Source organism: Indicator indicator, chromosome 20 (genome assembly GCF_027791375.1).
Source record: "Indicator indicator isolate 239-I01 chromosome 20, UM_Iind_1.1, whole genome shotgun sequence".
Lineage (NCBI taxonomy): Eukaryota > Metazoa > Chordata > Aves > Piciformes > Indicatoridae > Indicator > Indicator indicator.
In genome coordinates, this window is record NC_072029.1 from 17,458,730 (window position 1) to 17,481,193 (window position 22,464).

The 22,464-nt window shown below is 40.6% G+C and overlaps 1 protein-coding gene across 1 annotated transcript in view; it reads right to left on the minus strand.

The window, feature by feature from the left end:
- LOC128973714 (sodium channel protein type 5 subunit alpha-like) overlaps window positions 1-22,464 on the minus strand; it is a 174,336-nt gene that overhangs the window by 118,387 nt on the left and 33,485 nt on the right. Inside the window, exons 7-9 of the mRNA XM_054390103.1 lie at window positions 17,150-17,213; window positions 4,492-4,633; window positions 2,794-2,991 (exon numbers count right to left, since the gene is read on the minus strand). Of these exons, the coding sequence (XP_054246078.1) occupies window positions 2,794-2,991; window positions 4,492-4,633; window positions 17,150-17,213 (404 nt within the window). The remainder of the gene's footprint in view (window positions 1-2,793; window positions 2,992-4,491; window positions 4,634-17,149; window positions 17,214-22,464) is intronic.

Here is a 22,464-nt window from a genome sequence, read left to right on the forward strand (position 1 = left end):
ACCATTAAAAAAAAAAAAAAGAACAAAACCCCCAAGCCTTTCCAGGTTCCCAAGAACAGGAGAAAAGGATGAATCCTCTGTGCTATTGTCTGTAAGCCACTAGAATCAAACAGGCAATCAGCTCTCCACAGCAATATACTCCCTCCCTCCCTCCCACAGGCATCAGTCCAAGGAAAGTGAAGGCACTTAGCAGTCATGTAAAGAATCAATCATGTATTTCAAGGAGTAGCAGTAGCTCTATCAAGCTGAGAGCACAACAAAACTTAATTCCTGTGGGAAATATCTTTCTTGAGCAAGCTGCTTAGCGCAGAGAGGAGGAGGACTCAGACACCAGTCTAGTTGTTCTTTCCCCCCCCCCAAGTCAATTGATTTAATTGCTATGCTGAAGTGCTTTCTCTTCATAAGGATTCAGCAAGTCTTTTGGTGTTAAGTTCAGGTTTAGGAATGTGTTAGACCAGTTGTGTAAATTGACTGACAATGACCAAGCAGGCCTAGCAATTATAATATTGCTGCCTTTATATTGCACAGTGTAAAAGCTGGTCTAAAGATTTTTGGTTTTCTTTTCTGATTGCTATCATGTTTTATTGATCTGGGAAATATTGTAGGTTGTGCTACTATGCATGCAGTTCTCTTACTGCAAAATAAGCTAATTTCCTGTTTCTTAGCATTTTCTTACCTATTGCTGGAGCTGAATTGCTTCTGTCTTGCTTACCTTTTTCAGCTATTGAGAAAGGATTTGGTCTAAATTGTTTCTCAGAGCATGAAGGATGTCCTCACACCCTGCTTATCTACCCTTTCATGTTAGGTTGCTGTGGCTGGACCCACTGTGATGATTCCCAGGGGCAAGAAAGGTGTGCAGGACCAGACATGTCTAGCAAGGACAGGAGGTGGATGAAGGATAGAGAAAAGCTGAGCTCACATCGTGATTATTCAGGAGACAGGGCTTGAAGCAACAACTTAGTGGTCCAGTGAGAAAGTCGAACCCAGGATTTTGATAAAGTCTTGTAGAGCCAAATTAAAAATGAACAGCTCTGCCTGGGAAAAGGCAGCTGAGAAGGACATCTAAAAGCTACATGGTGCAGCCACTCGATTCACTTTCCTGCACCTCTTCTTCCAGGTGTCTAATTTGATATGTCAGGAGTTGATTTGCAGATGTACTGGGCTTCACTAGCAAACATGATGGACTGCAATGGATCTCTCCAGCTTCCTTTCCATAAGGTTAGGATAATCCTCCAGAAGTATTATAAATACGAATGAGTCTTTTTGAAGCACACAGAGCCCGAGCAGTGACAACAAGCACTGAAAACCACTTGAGGATGTTAGTCATTTTGTCTTTGAAGCAGGCTTTGAATGCCTAAATCAGGAAGTCTGCTGGTGCTGGCCTAAGGCTATAGAACAAATTATGAGACAGCCAAGACCTGCTCTTGAGTCATGCACTGTCCACCCTTTGTACCAATGAGGGCACAGGAAAAATGAAATATGGTTGGCTGAAGACTATGTTATAAAGTATACAGACAAATGGGAACAATTTAGGTTTTCATGAGCAACCTTCCTTGTGACACATTCTGACTTTCAGGGCTTAGTGTTCCCTTTTTTTTAAGTGTGTGTGTGTACATACAGCTTAACTGAAATCAAAGCCTTCAAAAGGAAAGTCTATAATATCTTTAATTACAGCTGTGGCCACCAAAGTTGATTGTTATTAGGAAGAGCTCAGCTGGAGTCCAAACACAGGAAAATTTGTATAAAATAGGTACAAGCTGGAGCTCAGTTTTCTCCTTTAGGTTACAGCAGACAGTTACCATCTTTGAAGTGCCTGTACATGAACTAAATTGCATTTATCTATTACTTAAACCATCAAAGAGGATCTTTAAAATTACTTAAATGATGCATAAACCTCTTCTAGCACCCTTTTAAGAGTGAATTGCATTTTCTGTTTTCCTTCCAAGGATTTCAGTGGGCTTTGGATTAGGCCCTGAAGCTATATGTACCCAAAAGAAAATTATGTATATTAGTTTATGTTGTATCTCGAGGATTTATTTTTCTGAACTACAGTGCTACATGTTATTTCAGACTAATTTTCTTATTGCCTTCTTGTTTACAGTGCCTAAAGTGTTCTCTTTAGCTGTTTAATAGAGGCTTTCAACCCCACACAAGCAAACTGGTGTTATTAAGGCTATATGGCTACATCCACCATTTGGCCTTCCTGTTTTGCTTGAACTTATGACATAACATTAAATCCCTATCCTATGCATAGCTGCAAAGTTTAACCTCAAGATCTGCCTGTTTACTTGTTCAGGAATGAAGTCATAGTGTGCCTCAAACAGATTGTCCTACATCTCTATCTTCGTTATGGGACAGTTGGATATTCATGGCAGTTTGAATAAGACAGTGAAGAAATGAACATGGACTAAAGTGCTGGTGAAGAAGGTTCACCTGGGGCTATGACTGAGCTACCAAAAGAACTGTTTTATGCTCCAATGCAGATGTAGTTATACCATCATTAAAATGTCTTACATGATAGCCAATATAAACTCCTCTGCTGGCATACATGGTACAATTAAAGCAGAAAGACTCTGGATATATAAACTCTAAATGGCCCCAGTTCTAGGTAGAAGAGACATGATTTTTCTCTTAGAAAGAACTGTAGTAACTCTGTCCAAGACATTAAACATTAAGCTGCTTTCAAGCAAATCCTATTTTGGTGATCACATAAATGTAAAACAAAGAGAACGTGAATCTCAAGGTACCATCTGTTTGTTACCCCAGGGTAATCACGTCACACAGTTTACTGACCTCCTGTTCTTTCTTTAACATCTCCATGGCTTCCCGAAACTTTCGTTCCTTCTCCTCTGATTCAGCAATAGTGGCTTGGTTCTGCTCTTCATATGCCATGGCCACAACAGCCAGAATCAGGTTGACCAGATAAAATGAACCAAGAAAGATGACCAGCATAAAAAAAAGCATGTAGATCTTCCCTGCAGATCTGAGAGTCTGTAAGCACAAAAGTAAAATCACTAACATTTGTTGAAAATATTTTCTTAAAAGAAAATTTAAAAAAAAAATTAAAAACCAGATTTACAGTGAAATGGAATTGAATTCAGCTTTTGTGAATAACCCTAGTAGAATCCTTTTAATGACAAACAACAATCACATTCAATTATCTTCTCACCAATAAATTTTTGTACCTCAGTCAAAGATTACATATCTTGCAGTAAAATTACTTTCTAAAGAAATGCTTGCTTTCTTTACCAAGTATCTGTACTGGTTTTCTTTCAGAACAAATAATCTTACAATCCATTGCAGGAAAAGCTTCCCCCAAATAGTTCAATCTATTTTTGTCCAGTGCATAGAACCTTCCCAAGCAGGATTCATGCTGTATCCCTTCAGTTGTTTGCAGTCTGAATCCTTTAGTCAGCAGGGAGAGAAAGATACTGCTAGGGTGCAACTCGTCTGAATATTAATTTGACATCTGTCTCAGAATAAGAAGAACCAAATCTTGGGTGTCACTGACTGCCTTGCCTGGTTCTTCACCAGATTTACAGGCATAACTGGAGTCAAGGTAACAGGCTAAGCTTCTATTAGATACATCCCACGGTCAACGATTTGATGCTAGTAATAGAAACCACTGTGTGATATGATCAAGTAATAAAAGGGAGTGATGTTCACCCTCACTTGCCATGACAGCTGCAGCCTTCCAGAGGTGAACATGCAGCACTGTGCCAAGCAAGTGAATCTAGTTTAAAGAATCTTCAATTTCATTGTTCTACATTTTCCTGAAACGAAATTGAAGATTCAGTTGGCTGCTTGTGAAGCATAAATCCTCAAAACCTTCAAAGATGTCTACCTCAGTACCTTCAGAGTAGTGTCACTCAGCACTAGCACCCTTGATTTCCTTGGGTATGTTCAAGTTTTGGCAACTGAGATGCAGAAGTGAATGTTCAGTGGCTTGGTGGACGGAATATGCCATACAACATCAAACTATCATATGTAATTCTTCAGAGTTTAGATACATTTCAGGAAATGTCTGCTAAAATGAGCACGTACTAGCAGATCACTTTGCACACAAGACTTCAAGCTGAACCTGACTGTGCCCCTGCCAGCTAAGTGTCCATGATGAAAAGCTTGCAGCAAGACAGAATGTACCAGGTAGTCTTGCTTTTTTCTGAATGCTGTATGTCACACCCGTCACCAAAAAAGATCGTGAAGTAGTGACATGGAGAACTTAAGATCTTAAGTAGTAAACTTCATTTAGATGGAGGTGAATTACCCATTCCAAGTGCCCTTCTCTCAGTATTAGTTTGCCCCACCTTTACCCAAACATCACTTCTAAGAAATTGATTGTAACAATTGATGGTCCTCTTCCAGAACACACACAAGCACAGTTTACCTAATAACCAGCAATTCTTTCTTGTCTTTACTTATTGGATATATAACTGCAACAAGATGATGTGCTTATTTTACAATTGTTAACAGCAATCAAACAACTCATACCTGTTGATAAAGACGTTCCCAATAATCTTGAGTCATAAGACGGAACAAAGAGAGAAAGGCCCAGCCAAAAGTATCAAAGCTTGTGTAGCCATGGTCAGGGTTTTCCCCAGCCTTCAGACATATATATCCCTCAGGGCATGTGCTGCAAAATGTGAGAGACATGAAATACATCATAGATGGCTTCAGCATGGAGAAAGCAATTTCCAGGGGAACATATTGAATGCTCTTGGTTAAGAGCACAGATCCTCAGTGGTAAAATCCTTCACTGGGTAAAAACACAGGAAACAGGTTGATGCTAAAATCACAATACTAAATATCTCTGCAATCTTAGCTTTCCTTTGATAGGATATAAAGGAAATTGGCAACCTTAACTTAAGTTGAGATGGTAAATGAACACCTAGCATTTCAGATATTTGGAATTGCAAAGTGAAGATGCAAGGGGGAAGAGATGCCAGGTCAACAAGTTACCCTCTCTCCCGGAATGGGGTGATAGTCTTAGTCAAAAGACCTCACATATCTTGCATTTTACAAGCCACTTTCCAAACATAAGATGTGCCCCATCAGAAGCTGAAGACACAGAGGCTTACTGCTGTATATATCATAGGAAGAGAATATTAGATCAAGGATGTTGCCAGTGTCCTGGAGCCCCACAGTATTTGGGAATTTGTCAGGTAGGAACTATCTGAAGAACGAGATGTGAGTAGACCTTGCGGTAATGTCATCTCTCTCTGTTCTCCTTATGCTACAGATAGAGCTGAGCCTGGTATGATTCAGTGCAAACTCTAGCTGACAGAACCAGGGATGGTTGGAATAAGAAGGACTGTGAAAGCACTTTGTCAGAGACATTGAGGAAGATTAACTTCCAGGCAGTGTTTTGATAACGGAGCAATAACCTCTGCCCTGGCAGTTGGTAAGCTTGATGTTCTGCTTGTTAGATCAAGGTTTGCTGAACTGCCTTCAGTAATATAAATAATGCAAAGTATTTTTTAAAATGCCACCCAAAAAAAAATAAATTGACTCCTGAGAAAGCAGAGTGTGTCTCAGTGTCAATTTCAGGAGGGTTTTTTAAAATATCCTTTTTATACTGATATAAATCAAATCTCTAATCACAGGATAGCAACTCTGTTTTGCATGCCAAGATGAGCATACACTGCTACAGGTTTTGAAGTTACACAAATCTAGCATGTCAGTCACCAACATTAGACATGCAACAACACTTTAAGAAGCTTAATGTAATATCATTAGTCAAGCACAAATTTTTAAGTAAGTCTGCTTTGAATGCTGAAAAAAGGAGCGCTGAAGCACTGCAAAATGTGTGCATATCCCTGTTTGCAGTAGTCTTCAGAAAAAAACAGTAAAAAATAACAATAAAAAGAAAAGAACAGCTGATGTTTAATGAATTAAATGCAACACACAAGTGAGAATATAATAAGTGATTCTGTTGCCTTAGGTAGTGTCAAGTTAGTTTATATTAGTTGAGAATTTAGACAATGGTAACTCTATCTCACAAGGAAAGAGAAAGAGACACTTCTAATTTTTTCCCCTGTCAGCCTAGAAATGTCTTGTTCTAGATCTTTCCTACTTTCTCTATCTATTGTTTCCTGGGAAAAGCCACATTTGAATAAAAATTACAGTAATATTACTGAGTTAGAAGAGACTAAAATGCAGAAATCTCAGCTTCCCCCCCCCTAAAATATGCAGATGCACACTGACTCTCTCTTGTATATCCACATCCTTTTCTGAGGCAGCCTTTTCCCTAAATCTCCTCTCTCTCAAAGGCAGCATCTGCTGTTACTCTTTGCAATAGAGACGTGAGATTTCTGCCTCTGATCTGCTGCTGCAGACAGCTTTCAGTGCCTGTGACATGCTGCTGACACTGTTCAAGAGCTCTGAGAAATGGACCCTCTGGGTTTCCAAGAAGGAAACCCTTTCCACTTGCTTATGCTAAAACATCATGTCTGGAAGGATGTAAGAATTTTTGTAAAACTTATTCCTTTTGCCATGTGAAAATGACTGCACTCAAACACTGTGCTTGTCTGGAAATCAAGTTATCATGTTAAGAACTGGACAGCCCAATTGTAGGTGGATCCTTTGAACTGGTCTCATAGCTTGTATTTTAATGTTCTTACTAATGGCTAAAACCTCTGAATACAGTGGTGAAAAACATGATGGTGATAAGTTTAATGTGAACTTAAGTCTAAGCCACGCAGCCAGTTGGAAATTAAGTTTCATCTAGAAGTTGCCTAAAGTCTGATGCAAAATGGAAATTTTGCCATTAACTTCAATATGAGAGAGACTCTCCTCCTACTCTCTTCACCATTTTGTACAAGAGAGCTTGAAAGAAAGGTGGTATTGGGAGGATTGCACTTAGATGTATTTCAAAAGGAATTTCTTGGCACAAGAAGATTAAAGGTTACAAAGTCACATTTAGGTTTACTGCCAATGTTGCTTCTTGCTCAAAACATTTCACCACAACAGCGTGGAAAGCTTAAGGACATGGAGATGCAACTCCTCTGACTGTGAAAATAAGCAATCCTATCTCAGATGACTATTTTCTATTTATAGTAGAGTTAGTATTTTTTCATGTTTTATTCTGTCTTTGTGTTTCTCCAAAACTTTTTCTGCTCAGTAGTAGATTGCTAATGCCAAAAGATCTGTCTGACTCTGCAGTTCATATACACAGTTCTCTAATACTATGTTCAGTGTAAGAGCATTCAAATAAGATGTCTTCAGCATGAAAAGCATCAATTCCAGCTCAAAAATGCTATTAATGTTAGCTCACATCTTTCTTACAGAGACCAGACACTTGAGACAAAATATCCTACTTTTCAACTCCTCATTCTTGTTCACCCTCTTTTGTAGCCAACAGAAGAGATAACCCATGGGGTAAGGGAATGTGTCAGAAATGCTGAAAGGAAAGCAAAATGCTGTTTCCCAGAAAAACACTCTACCGAAATTTAGGTGTAAGACTCTCACATGAGAATATTATTCTGCAACTGACACCATTTCCTCTAATCATTTTTTTTTAAAGAGTCCCAAGATTTTGCTGAAGCATCTTCGATGCATAATATTAAGCCTCTCCCTTCATATTTTTCAGCAAATTCTTTAACTTCTTTTACCTCAGGGAAGCATTTCACAGGACTGTACTATCCTCTGATGCATAGGGAGGGGCAACAACAACAAGCCATATAAATACAGCATCCTCCACACACGATCCTTGCAGGATGCTGTTCAATTGATCACAATAAAATTAGTGTCATTGATTCAGAAAAGTTAAAAGCATCGGTCTACCTACCCATCCATCAGCCTCTAATCACCATGGTAAGCTGGCACTGGTACAGGAAATTAAAGAACATAAGAAAGAGCTTTGCTTTAAGTAACACAGATTGGGAATGCCAGAGAGTTGTAGCTGAGGGGCATAATTACAAAATGCTCTGTCTCAAGAGTTTAATCCAGGTAAACCAAGTAACCTGCTAATCCAGACTATAGTGGCCAATAGGGTTGTGAAATGAAAGAAGATCTATAAAGCAACCATGTGCAAGATTGTAACATTCAGATGCTGAAAATACAGGGAGGGTTGTCCACATGTAACCAGGAGTTAGCAGCAAACAGCTGCTCATAGCAGCTATGACATCCGTGAGGTAAAGGCTGCACTTTCATTTTGGTTTAGGTTACAGAAGCACACTATGGGTTGCTACACCAGATTGCTTATGGAAGAGAAACAATAATGGGAGATAAAGTGCATACCACAGACACACCAAAATTAAAAACCAAAACCACATTGTGGTAAGCGCTCCCCAGTGTTCCTGCTTAGGTCGCAGCTTAAGCCCAAGAATACAGAAACCAAGCTGAAATGTTAGTAGCTGACAGCTTTGACACATGGTTCATTCCAGAGGAATGGAAACTACCTTGGTGAGCAAGATGGGGTTTCAAAGTTTGACAGTAAAGTTTGGAAGGACAGACAGTGCCCATGGCCTCCAAGGTTTGTTGATGTGCACAGTAGAGTTTTCTTTGCTTATTTGTGCTAAAATCCTCAGGCCACAAAAGAGACTTAGATCTCCTTTAAGTATTAGGCCTGAGAGTTTTTCTCTGCGTTTTCCATGTTTTTTCACTTCCCTTGGTTTGGAGGGAGGAGACCAGCAGCCATGCAAGTAGTGCATACTGTGCAGTGGTTGGGAAGGAGTAGACAAAGATCCTTATTCTAACAGGTCTTGTGTTACCTGACAAGATGAAAACACCCATTCTGAAACAGGGCAATATCTTAAAAAAAAAAAAAAAAAGGATGTTATAAGGATGAACTGGGTGGAAAAGCAGCAGCACCCCAGCCAAAGCTGGTCATTGCTCTCAGTGGGTGCTGTCTGCCTGAAAGTCACAGGATCACAGGATGTCAAGGGTTGGAGAGGACCTCGAGAGACCATTGAGTCCAACCCCCCTGCCAGAGCAGGACCATAGAATCTAGTGCAGGTTGCACAGGAATGCATCCAGATGGGTCTTGAAAATTTGCAGAGAAGGCAACTTCACAAACTCTCTGGGGAGCCTATTGCAGTGCTCCCTGACCCTCACAGTGAAGAAGTTTCTCCTCATGTTGAGGTGGAACCTCCTGTGTTGGAGTGTATATCCATCGCCCCTTGTCCTATCACAGGGTGCGACTGAGCAGAGCCTGTCCCTTTCCTCTTGACACCCAGCCATCAGATATTTACAAACATTTATTAAATCCCCTCTCAGTCTTCTCTTCTCCAGTCTAAAAAGCCCTAGGGTTCTCAGCCTTCTCCTCATGGGGCACATGCTGCAGTCCTTTAAGCATCCTCGTAGCCCTCCCTTGGGACTCTCTTGAGTCACAGGGATTTCTCCTTCCCCTCCTCTTTCTTGTTTTGTTATATTAAAGACTAATCATGACTGGAGAGTTTGACTTAAAATTTCCCATTAATTGCCATCTAAGAGCCAACATCTGACTTGCAGATGGTATTCCTCACATTAGGTAGGTCTGACTAGGAGCCCTCAGCAGCTCTCACCTCTCACTCCTGGCATATAAAGGAGAGAATTTTTTTTAAGTAAGGGGTACCAATGGTCTGAAAGGCAGGAAGTGCAAGCAAATCCAACCAAATGCAGCAGGGGCAAAAAAAAAACAAACCAGAAGAAAAGCTCAGAATATAGACTGACATCATTCAGGAGCTAAAACTGAAAGAGAAAAGGGAAGGAGATGCCCATGAGCAGGCTTGCTTACAGACTCAGAGCACCCACTGACCTGTGCATGCTGCTGACTTGTATCCAGGAAAAATGTTTCAGCCTCCCCCACTGGCTACTTGCTCAAGCAGATGGAAAACCACTGGTTTCAGCTTGAGACATCAGAACCCTCCATGCATGCACACAAGCAGTGAGCGGAAGAACTCCCTCTGCTGCAGTATGGCTTTTTTAGACTTGATTGTGCAGCAAGGTAAGCAAACTCATTTCTTCTCACTCAGTCCAGTGGCCAGATGCTGGATCTTCTGTCTAACTCATCAAATGAAATGTAGGGCAATAATTTATCATCATAAACATAACAGTAGATTACTGCTTAATGAAGACTGTAGTCCCTAGTAAGTCTGCTTCTCTCCTGTGGCTGATGAGCTTATTACAGCTTTGACTAAGAGGTAATATTACCCATCCTTAAGAACTGAGTGGATTTGGATTTAATCCCTACTGCTGCTGTTTAACCAGAGACATGATCTTCCAAATACACAAGTGATCCCTAGGAGTGAGGACTGTTATTGTTGCCCCTAAGGCTGTATAATACCTAAAGCTATGTCCATGGCCCCTGCAGCCCCTGCAGCATCTTTCAGGTAACATTTATGTTTTCTGTTTTTTCTCATACCCAAGTGAGAGGATTTCTCACCATGAGTAAACCATCCTCATTTTCCTGTCACTGTATCCAACACAGAGTAGATGTAATTTACATCAAAAGTCTAGTTAAATTAAGGTTTGTGGTACAGCCTGCAGGTTTGTAATAAATGTATTAATATTGCTTACTACTCTGGGGTGTAATTACTTTATTAGCTATGGTAGTTTAAACAACATGCTTCATTCTTTCCAAAATACCTTTACATGGGTAACATTTGAAGAAGTCATCTCACTCCATCAGCCTTTCCCAGTAATAAGCCAGCTGTACCTTATCAAACTGAATTTGCTGAGTGCTATGGACACACCAGTCCTACTAGACATATGCCAAAGCTCCCAAGTATCACATTCCTTGTGACAGACTCATTGATGCAGCAACTTAAACACACACTGCCAGTCCACAACCTGCCTGACAAAGTTGACTAGTCCAGAGATCACCTACAACTGGTCGTTTCTCCTGACCTTACTCACTGCTGTGGCTTCCCAGAAATATATGTGCAATGAGGACACCTGAGCACCATCTTCACCCCACTCATCTATGGACTGCACATCTGAAATGCAAACCCTCCGAGCCAAGGGAGCTCTTCTGGACTCTGCTTGTCCAGTACACAACACAACAACATATATTTATATTTATAAACCAAGTAATAACAACAACACAGATTTAAACTCAGGCTGCAGTGGTTCTAGTTGCCAGCAGCAGAATTAAAGGACCACCTGGTTCTCTCTCCATTATTCTCTGGTGTAGCTTCCCAATTTCCAGCACAACTAGGTTGCTTCACTGGGCATGTTTGCTTGTAGTCAGGGGACTGAGCTGTCGGAGAGCATGCTGTTTGCCATGTTCTGGTGGACATACACATTGTTGCAGGCTCTCAGCACTGAGCTGTGCAAAGCAGCAGTGGAAGTATCTGTGCTCCTTGGTAGAGCACATTTCTTCTCTACACCTTGAGGGATGTGAGAAGGTCTCCCAAGGGCCTTTAAATCACCATGTGGAGAATGCATAAAGGCAAAGGAATGTTGCTATAGCTCAGAAAGGTCAAAGTGCTGCATCACTGTACATGCTGTAATGAGTACACTGACAGTGAGGTGGCATGGAGAACTTCCCGTGGAGACCTTCCCATAAAAATGTTGCTTTCAGTACTCCTGGTGACTACCAAAACAAGTATCTGATGCAATTTTATGTGTTGCTATTAATTACCTTAGGGAAGTGCCACAACACAAAAGGAAAACAAAGGTTTTCTCTGACTATAGAAAGAGTTAGGACTCAGTCAAAAACTTTAAGGAGTACTACAGTTTGTGGTCATTCCCTCATCTGTTACATGCTCAGTGACAGCAGATGCTACCAAACCATACAGAATCTTGCCCCACACTGTACATTATTTTAATGTACTCTGTTAAGAAAAATCAAGGTCATAGTGAGGATAAAGGTAGCTAAAGTTTCTATAGCAACAGTTACTAGGATGCAGTTGCCAAAGGTGCTTTCTTGTTGCATCCTGAAGTAGCTTTACTGGCTGCTTTTCCTTCCTGTTCACTAGTCTTTTTGGTAATATCAGTACAGACATGATGCAAATGTGCTTTCATTGTCAGCATGCTCTTGTAGACTACTCCTGCCCATGAGCTGAATGTACAGGATCTATCATGTGAAAGACAAAAAAAAACCAAACCAAAACTCTAAGCAGTCTGACCTTGAGATCCAAAGGGGACACAAACTGACTTAAAACACGCACGCTTTTCTGAAAAGCCAGCTCCCTGTTGTAGTTGCCAGTGAAAAAAGTGAAAAGAACATAGACAAATTTCTCTTTTATCTGTCTGTTAGTTTACTTTGCACATCAATAGCATCTTGTCTGTTTCTCCTAATGGACAAATTTCCTTGCTGTTTCTATTGCTTTTCCAAACCTTCAGACAGAAAGGGAACAAAAAGCAGCAGTCTAAGAACAGCAAAAAAATGCTCCTGTGAAATTACAAGAAGATAAAAGTGGAAATGCTTTAGAGCTGAAACATATCTTCCTTTCTCATGGATAGGTAATTCCAAGCTACTGCAGCCCACGTAAGTCTTTACTCTGTGGGGAAGCATAGGACTCTGCAGTACTGGTCATCTCATCAAAATGACTGGTTAATAGTCATGGGGAAGGAGCAAGCCATAATTGCATGGGCAACATGAAGCAGGTTGGTGCAGCCTGACACAAAATGGTCCTGACATCTCCCTGGTGGCAGATTGGGTCTGGCAATGGCAGCAGGGCAATGCCCGGTAAAGGCACTGCTGGTGTGCTGCAGCCAGATGCCATACTGGAGCTGAAGTCGGGATGAGGACTGCATCTCCTCCTGAAAGCGGTGCCCTTGGAGACTCCCTCACTTCTCATCTGGTATTGGCCATCTGCTAGTGCCTGGGGCAGGCACTAATTGTTGGGGTTTGGCCTTGCAGTAGGTCCCTGAGCACACCCTAAAGCATTGTGTCCAGCTACACCTCTTCCCTTTGGCAGTATCACCATAAACAATCATCTGTGAGTTGCGGTAATTTTGTCCTCAAGGGTCACTTTCTACACAGTAGGGTAGAGGGCCTTCAAAAGGCCCATGATGTCTGATTACAGGCAGTGCACAGCACATCTGCTGCTCTGTAGCCCTTGCAAAGCACAGTCCACTTGAAGCCAAGACTAGTTTTCACTGCTTGATCATTGTACTAGATCCTTACTGGATCTTCCCCCAAGGGCTAAACCAAGGTGTTCAAAATTGGATAAGCTACAAATTGGGAATTCAACTGAAAAGCAGATTTATAGAATTTGTCAGCCCCTTGAAAATTTGGACAATCCAAGTTTTCTCCATTTATTTTTATCAAATCAAACAGAAGAAGCTGAAATTGCCAAGAGAATCATCGTGGACAAATCCAAAAGAACAGTCCAATTGAACCCTGAAACACATCTAGAAACAGAAATAATTCTGCAAATGCACTCTTTTTGTTGTTGTTGCTGTTAAAAGAGCCTTGCTGTTAGCACTGCTTCCAGTGTCTGACCAATCCGTGACACACATCTCTGAGCAGAGGACATTTCCATTAACGTAGCACTCTGAGCGTGCTTGTTGTGAAACACCAAGCACTTGTCACCAGCATTCACTTTGAGCTACAGAACATCTTTGATCACAATCATTTGATTTTCTCTCTTCACCAAACACTGTTTCTTTTTTCCATTGAACTCCTTGTTCCTTGTAAATACAAAGAAAATTCTTTCCGTACATGTCAAGGGGAAAAGTGCGGTTGGGTAAACAAACTGAAAAACAACACTAAACTTATATATAATTAAATGGGAAAAAAAATTAATTTCTGGTATCCTGAAGAAAGTTTCTGGGGCATCACATGGGAAACCCCACAGACAGGTTGATCCTTGTGCAACTAAGAAACATGCCATCTCCCTGGCATTCCTACCATGTCTCTGCATCATGGTTTTTAAGGTAGCTTCTGAGGTTGCTTGAGTGTACCTAAAAACATCAACAAATGTTTTTATTTCCATCTGCCATGTAAAGTACTAGAGACATGTTTGCTGCTGTTGCTGCTGAGTGACATACACCTACTCAAATCCCTTCTGAACTAGAATCAATATTAGCTAGATCCATTACCTCCTGCTTTATTAGCAGTTTGGGTGCTTGTTCAGAAAACAGTCCCTCTTAGTAATGTAATAAAGCCCCCAACTTGGAGATAATTAGGTTGTCTGCAATACAGCATCCACTGATGATCATTTCCCTGCTGATTTTGGTCTGCTACTCCAGCTCCATCACTATAAACTCTTACATCAGACCATCTGAGTCTCATCACCTAGTAATTGTCATAGTAGACATATTTATATATTTATTTTTTTTTTTACTCTTCTATAATAACAGCAACCAGCCAAACCTCAGAGTGTCATTAACATGCTTTTAAAAATGCACTAAAAAGGCTTTGTCAATTACCTCGAGATTTAATATCTTGGCCACAACACAGATATCCCTCGTTCTAACAACAAATCCTTCCAGGGGTGCACATGTGACACTGCCCTTCCCTGTGTCTCCTTTGGGTCCTCAGCCTCTGGGGTATGTTAATAAATTCAGACTTCAAATTGGGAGCAGAAGCAAGTTCCACAAATGCTATGAACACTCAGACATGGATTTTCTAGCTGTTCTTTTCTGCCCCACTTTCCTGATGCCTTGATGGGTTCCCAATTTAAGCATCCTCCCTTGTCATTAATTTTATTACTCATAGATGGAGGGGCCACAACCTGATGCATCTACTCACTCTTAATTCACCTTCCCTGTTCCTGTGGTGAAACCCATCCCGTAAAGGTCCTATACATTCAGATTTTCTGTTATACTATTGAACACAGAATCATAGAATGGTCCAGGGACCTCCAAATGTCATCTAGTCCAACCTCCCCACAGTCAGCAGGGACATCCCCAACAAGACCAGGTTGCCCAGGGCAACATACTTGCTCCTGGCTTTGATTATTATAGGATAGAAGAAAACAAATCCACTCTGTTAGATATGTCAGCCTGTAAACAATGGTCTCTTTATCCTAGCAGGTTGGAATACATCACTTTGCGAGTCCTCTGAGGCTTTAGGATCATCCTCCTAAGTATCTTCATGTCTTTAAAACAACAGGAGTGGACGACTCCTGCAACTCTATGCAAGGTATAGAGATGAGACAACACTTGCTAGTACTGAGCTAAAAGAAACAGTCTAAGTAGAAATAATTATTCCCCCTTTTTCAGGCATTTAAAATCAAATCTTCTGCAGTGATATCACTTAACTAAAACAGCAAGAGGTTGAAGAAGAAAGAACTGATGCATAAAGGGAAAGTGGATTTCCCTTAATGGCACAAACACTGATAGTTTGGATGTATTTATCAAATCAAGCACAAAGACTCTGGGTGTGCAGGTGGCATTTTCTTCCTTTTACACATGAAAGCTGGATGTTCTCCCTTGTCTGATTCAGGCTATGACTCTCTCATGGGCATAATGTCTCCATTGGAAGTTTTCTCCAGTCATGGCTTTTTGCTTACACATTGCAATTTTATTGATTTTCTAGGGAAGGAAATAAGGGCGGGTTTGCTAGTATGCCTTGCTGGAATCCAACTCCTAAATCCATACTGGTTACTAATATATAATATAACTCCAAGAATATTTGATAGGTATTTAACTTCCCACCATTTGGACATTTCCAAAGCAGTAGTCTGGACTATGTCTCACAAACTACCTATAATCATTTCAACATTGTTCATGACCATAGCAGCCTGCCAGCAGCATGGATCAGGTCATCAGAGAGAACTATGTCTAATATTTCAAAATACTATTGCTTTGCAGAACATTTTTTTTTTTTGCTCAACATTATTGCCTATTGGCTAGCAAAGGCTGAAGTCCACCAGCATAAGTAGATTGCCAAATCCTGGGATCCTCGGGAAACATCCCAATAGTCTTGGAATCCAGCCTGAAACTTGATAAATGCAATGTATTACAAAGTACTTAATTAATGAATGCTGACATTGTACCTTCCATGGAACAAACAAAGAGGAAAGCATGGCCCTCTGCCCAAGGAGTTTACAATCTAAATTAGACTGGCAGTACAGATCAGACACACAAGAGATGCAGAGGGAAGGCTGACACTTCAACTTTTGCTTTGTCTTGTATGAATACAGATATAGACAGTGGCAGTAGAGGGTAAAACATCTCTCTCCAGGACCCCATGGCTTTTCTCACCCTCCTGTCCAAATTGAAATTTAGATTTTATCCTTGGATTGTCTCCCTGTGCACATATGCCTTTTTTAATATTAAGTTCTTCCTAATTTAAACTCTGTTTCTTTTCAGTCTTCCACCTTTACTTCTACCAACTCAGAACATCTCCTCACAAAAGCAGATCATCTTGCTTCCTCCCCTCACTTGACTTAGGTCATCCACCACCCTGGTTCAAATGCTCACACATTTAGATCAAAAGCTCATCCGTGACAACATTTAAGGTCTTGTCTTCCTTTTCCTATGAGTATTAACACCCCACCATCTTTTCATGGCTTATAATCTCAGCCTACTCAAGATCCCATCTCTCTCCATCCCATCTGAACTCTCCGATTTCCATCAAGATCATAAGAACCTGTCAAATAAAATCACAGTCTCAGACAACGCACTTAGACCCTGAGGACTGGATGCAGGAGGAACTGTTACCACCTGCAGATGGTAGGGATATGAATAAAGTGCTGTATGCAGACTAAGTTAGTATACCACAGGAATGAGTCTGAACCTCTTCACTCTCCAAGAAAAAGAAAGTTGCATGGCCTATAAACATATGTAGCAACATAAATCTCAACTCAAAAGCGAGTATCTTCTCACCTCCAATGCATGCTATTTTGGGAACTAGCATTTGTTGATTTGTTTATCTTCATTTGCCAAAAGCCAGAATTCATCATCAGTCTAAATCCCTCCAGCTTTTCTGTTTCAGTTCCTGCTTCTTTTCCTTTAAAATACTCCCCACTCAGCCAAAATGTTACTTAGTTTTCACTGGGTTTCTTACTGAGAAATTTAAACATGATGAAAAAGAACTGTAATAAGGCCCCTAATGGTTTTAGACCCAAGTAAGTGACACACACAAACTTCTCTTCCCTGTAGATCAGAAAATTGTATTACTATGCACAATATTGTCATTATCCTCTCTCCTGTTAGGACTGACACAAGGAAGTTGAAATATCTACTTCATGCTGGTGAGAAGTGGACAGAGCTGAAGGAAAAGCAAGCAAAAACCTTGCAACAAAAGAGGAGATATTTTTAAAGCACTTACCCAGCATCAGTGCTATTGCCACACAGTAACACATCTTCTGTACCATTTTTTATGAAGTAGTTCACTGCAACAGAAATAGAGAAATGGTATTTTAACAAGTAAATTCTGGGAATGATAACAAATATCATCCATCAACCAGCATATTCAGCTGGGACAGGCACTGAGAGATGAATGGTATGCTTTTGCTTTGTTTTGCTAATTTTAGCTTTTACAAATGGTAAAAACAAATCTATTTATTTTCCAAAGCTCTTTAAGCATTTGCTGTGTGTATTCCAAATTTGACCCATTTAATAAGGTGGCAGCAGGGCTGTGGGCAAGGTTTGTAGGAATCTTCATCCAGTCATGTCTCTGGCTGTTCTGAGAACACTGCTACTGAAGTCAGTACAGCACCATGTAGTGAAATGAAATCATAAGCTTGCCCTATAATTTTTCAGACTCTACACTGATAAGACACATATTAATTGAGGTTTGTGATAGAAATTCCTGACTCATAGGTTAAAAATGCAACCAGCTATAAGTCAAAATGTAAAAATACTAACAAAGCAGCCCACTCCCCCAATCTGGTGGATTCTGCTCAGCATAGAAAACACACGGTATAAAGCAAAAGAGACAGAAAAATGCACCCTGTTAAAGATTAAACAAACAAGGAAGTATTCATAAAGACAAATATTTATCAACTTAGTCCTCTGTAATGGCAATGGAGAGAGACAGACACTTCTCAAGGGAGACTCAGAGGAGCAAGCTAAATTTAAGTGTTCCGGATCATTCCTTGGGTTGACTATCAATGAGGTTTAAGGAAATTAGCATTCCCAGGCTAATGAGAGCCTTTGCGTACACACTATCTCCAGCCAACAATGTCTGACATTCAGAGAAACAGAACAGGAGAACAGAACAACTTCTTCTCAAAAGAATAAGCAAAATCAGTTGTCCAGAGCAAGTCTGAAGAAAAGATGTTCTAAGGAGCATCTCTAGTACCTGAATGGTGGCATGAAAGGACAGATAAAAAGCACTGAACCTGGAACATAATAAATGCAAAACAGAGGCCATCAGCTGACTCATGGAGAGTAGATAACGTGGTGTGCTTTGCTATAATAAAGAGGAAGTGATCCCTTGTTGACATAAGATGTGATGGTGGTAACCTTATGTAGCACGTGTTTGTGAGCAGAGGGGCCTCTACAGATGATGCTCAGGAGAGGTTCTTCATTCCAGGCTAACCCTCTGCTGTGAAATGTTTTTAAAAAATCGAGTGACAGTTTATCCAGGCAGGCTATGCAAAGAATACTCAATGGCTCAAGCCACCAAACAGATGCACTGTAGCTTTCTCAATAAGCTGTGAGCACTGGAAAAGCCTTGTCCTGCTGCATGCCAAGAGGGTATTACTGTCTGAGAACCTGTGGTTATGAGGGCACGTGATGGTGTTTGTAAGTTATCAGAGCACATACCCTGCTCAAACTGTATGCTTTTCCACTCTTACACATGGGCATTCTACAGAAACTTCCTGGCTGACAGTGACACCCAGGTGTTCAATATGGTTAAGGATCTGTGATCCATCACCACAGGAAGGGGAAGGATGCCATGACTTCCAGCTACTTTCACCCTCCACTTCTGCTGGTGAAAGATTTCTGCTGTTCTCAGAACACATATATATTATTTTTGATACATAGAGTTAGGGATTCAAACCTATCAGACAAAGGAACAAAGGAAATACGGCACAAGGAGTGGCATCAGTACATGGGAACTGTAACTTTTCATACTGCAAATGCTAAGACCAGGATGGCCATAGATCTGGCACTGATTGCTTTCTTTGAGGGATGGAGCACAGTGCTGGTTCAAGACCAAACCAATATCTCCTGGTCAGTCAAATCAGAAGACGAAAACAGAAGGAAATTGTCTGTGCAAACAATACATTTAAAATCTCAGGAAAAGACAAAATTCTGTTGTCTGCTATTGACTTACACATCTGCATTCTAAAACTAGCAACACAGAGTGCTGTGGAGTGCAGGTTGAGGAACCAGTGCACACATACAGCTGGAAAGGGGTGTCTTTCCCACAGGTTCTGCAACTGCACAGCAGAGTGTCACAGCTACCATGCCAAACCTCAGCCTGAGGAAGAGCTGTATTACTGATTCCCCACTGCTAAATGCCCCTTCATTAGAGTGTTATACTCAAGGAGACAAACAGCAGCATTATCAAAAATGTGCAAACAATCAATTTGTCATTCAAAGTAAGTCAGGTTGGATTTTCAGCAAGCATGCTGAGCAATCAGAGGTCTTTAAGAAGTAAACAGTCATTACTCTTGCTTTTAAGAACACACTACCTCAGTATCATATCAACTCATGGCCTCAGCTTTCCATCATTTATCTCTAACATGGAAAAAGGACAGAAAACCTCCTATTTCATTGACAGTAGGATTCTCTCTCTGAAATACAGACTGCTCAAAGTGATCAACACCTTTTCATTCTCTTGGAAGATTAAAATCATGTTTGGTTTGGTTTTGTCAATTTTTTTTTTCACTGAAAAATTTCAGCATGCCAGTGGGAAACAAAACAGAAAGCCAAAAGTGGAAAATTAAAATTTAAATTTCCATATTAGATTTTTAAAAAAAATTAAAGTAAAATCAAGACAAAACTGATCCTTGTGGTCCCTTCCAACCCTGACTGATTCTATGATTCTATGATTGTATGCATGTACATTATCTTTAGTCAACATGCCATTCTTTCCAAAGCAAATTCTAAATTTTCTTTCTCTACCAGCTTTACTAAAATGTTGATGGCACTGTTGTAGTGCAAACAATGCCTTTTAGGAATTTGTCTACAGGAATTTTCAGTGTAAGGTAACTCTTTGGTGATGTTAAAAGATTTATTTTTTTTTTAATTACCTGAGCAACACCAGCTTCATATCATTTTCTAGTCAGCCACACATTATTTACTCCATTGCTGCCAGATAAACTCTTTTTTAATAATATGAAACACTTATTGTCAGTACTCAGCAGCCAAAAATTCAACAGAAGTGTGTTTTCTAATAAGCAGATGCTATCTTCCCCACGACATATGCACATTTGTGCCTGAGTCTTATAAATATATACTAAGACCTTGTATCTCCAATACTCCTGACACAGTATTACTTGTGTCAGGTTGATTCTGTTGTCACTAAAGAGGTGCTGTCTTCCCAGAGCCTGTGTTTTAGAGGTGTTGAGTTCAGTAAAATAATCCTGTAAAGTGGGTGCTCAGAAGCAGTTTGTTACCTTCTCACAGAGGTTTGTCTACGTGCAAAGGACAGTGAGGTGATGGCAACTGCTTCAGCCAAAGTGGCTCAAGAGCCAGGAACAGAAAAGTTTGGCCTAAACCCACATCCTGTGGTATGCACAGGATATGATGAAGCTTACACTATTATAAACTCGCTGAAACTAGTATTTATGCCGGGCTGGAAAATAGTAGAGATTTATCTCCATCTACTATGGGTCACTTCTCTCTTAGTATTGATGTTAACACACCCATACCATCAAAGGAAAAACACTCCTCTAATGGATTCCCTTAATTGTTTTCAGAAAAGGTTTAATAACAAATATTACTAAGCATGGCTGTTAAATATTGCATTATTGTTTGTTACAGACTACTGATGGTTGTCTCTAGGTTTGGCAGAGTCCAGACAGCAAAACTCCATGGCTGTGGAGTAGAGTAGTATCTGCTCTTCCCACCACCAGCCCAGGAAATAATGTTCACTAATCCAGCATTACATTCACTACAACCCAGAGTAATTCAATCTCTTCAGTATCCTCAGAGCTCCTGGCTTTCCAGGAACACCAAAAAGCTTGGTAGTAGCCCTAACCATCAGTGGTCCCTTAAAGCTTAAGTCTGCAACAGCATTAGGAAGATGAAAATATATCAACCCATCTTTCCCTCCTGTAACACCACGAGCTGCTGTGTCGCCTGCAAATTCTTGCTGTGCCTCCTACACTGCTCAAAGCACACAGTGCTAACTCTAGTTTTAAAGTTGATTCATCCGTGTTGTGAGGAAATACACAAATTCCTCTAGATTGTCCTTGCAGTGTCTTCCTTCCAAAGTCAATTCCTCAAGCTTCTCATCATTGTTACTCTTTCACTTTTTAAATTGATCAATGTTTTTCAGGTTTCTACATTGCTCCCTTCCATATCACATAATTCAACAGAGCAAACATTCACCACAGCCACATCAAGTTAAAAAAAAAGGGCACCAAAAAAGGCAAACTTCCTCCAAAAAAAAAAAAAAAAAAATCATATTCAAATTATGCTCCAGCTTATACTTTCCACACCTACATAACACCACTGAGCAGAAAGCCAGTGGGGTACATAGAACTGCAGGGTAGAAATCATCCTCTTTTCTGCGCAAAGGAAAGAAAAAATTCCCAGTTCAGAAAATCAAAAAAGTTGGAGTCAGCTTAGAAAACATAGTTTCTGAGTCCAGCTTCTGTTCCTCCTTCAAAGATTCAGTTGCAATGATATTTTAACTTGTCATACAACACATTCATTTCAATTTGAATAAAGGCCTTATGTATTATCACACTTGCTTAAAGAGCAGCAGTCAAATATCATTATTCACTGCCCAGAGAAGAGTCCTCTGGCTGACTTTCTAACAAAATCTTGAGAGAGGTGTCTGTTATCTCAGACTATTTATTGCAGCCACACGAGCTGGTTGGAGACCTTCCCCCTGCGCTATGACTGCAGAGTGCTGACAGCCACCAAACATCCCAAATTCCATATTTAAAATGCAATTCAGAGAGCCCCATCACCTTCCAGTTGGGGTAGGTGACACAGAAGCAAAATAGACAACCCCCCCTCCTCTCTCTTTCGCCCACAGGCACAAACACACTGTACCTCCCAGTAATACATAACAATTAAAAGGAATCCTTGCTGCACTCCCTGTGTGCACAGTGTCACATACAGTGAAGCCTCTAAATAAATGAAATTGAGTTTGAAGATGAAAAACATGCCTCACAAAAGCGATGGAACAGGCTGTATTAAGGGTATTATTAGGGAAGAATGCTTGGGAATAAATGGCACTGCCAGTTAGTTCTTTCCTGCTAAAAGGGGTTGCAAATAATTACAATAATCAGTTACTATTCTGTTGCTCACCCCGTGACAGGGGATCTGGCTCTCCTCTGCTCCCCTGGCATTTGCTGCTGCTGGCCATTCTGATGAGTTCTACAGGCTCTCAGGTGCCTCCCTCTCCCTTCTTGCTTTCAGTTCTTCCCTCCCTCTTCTCCTGGGCACTTCGGCCCAGCTGTCTCCTATCCCCTTACTTCATAACCACCTGAAAGGACATTTTCAAAACTTCAG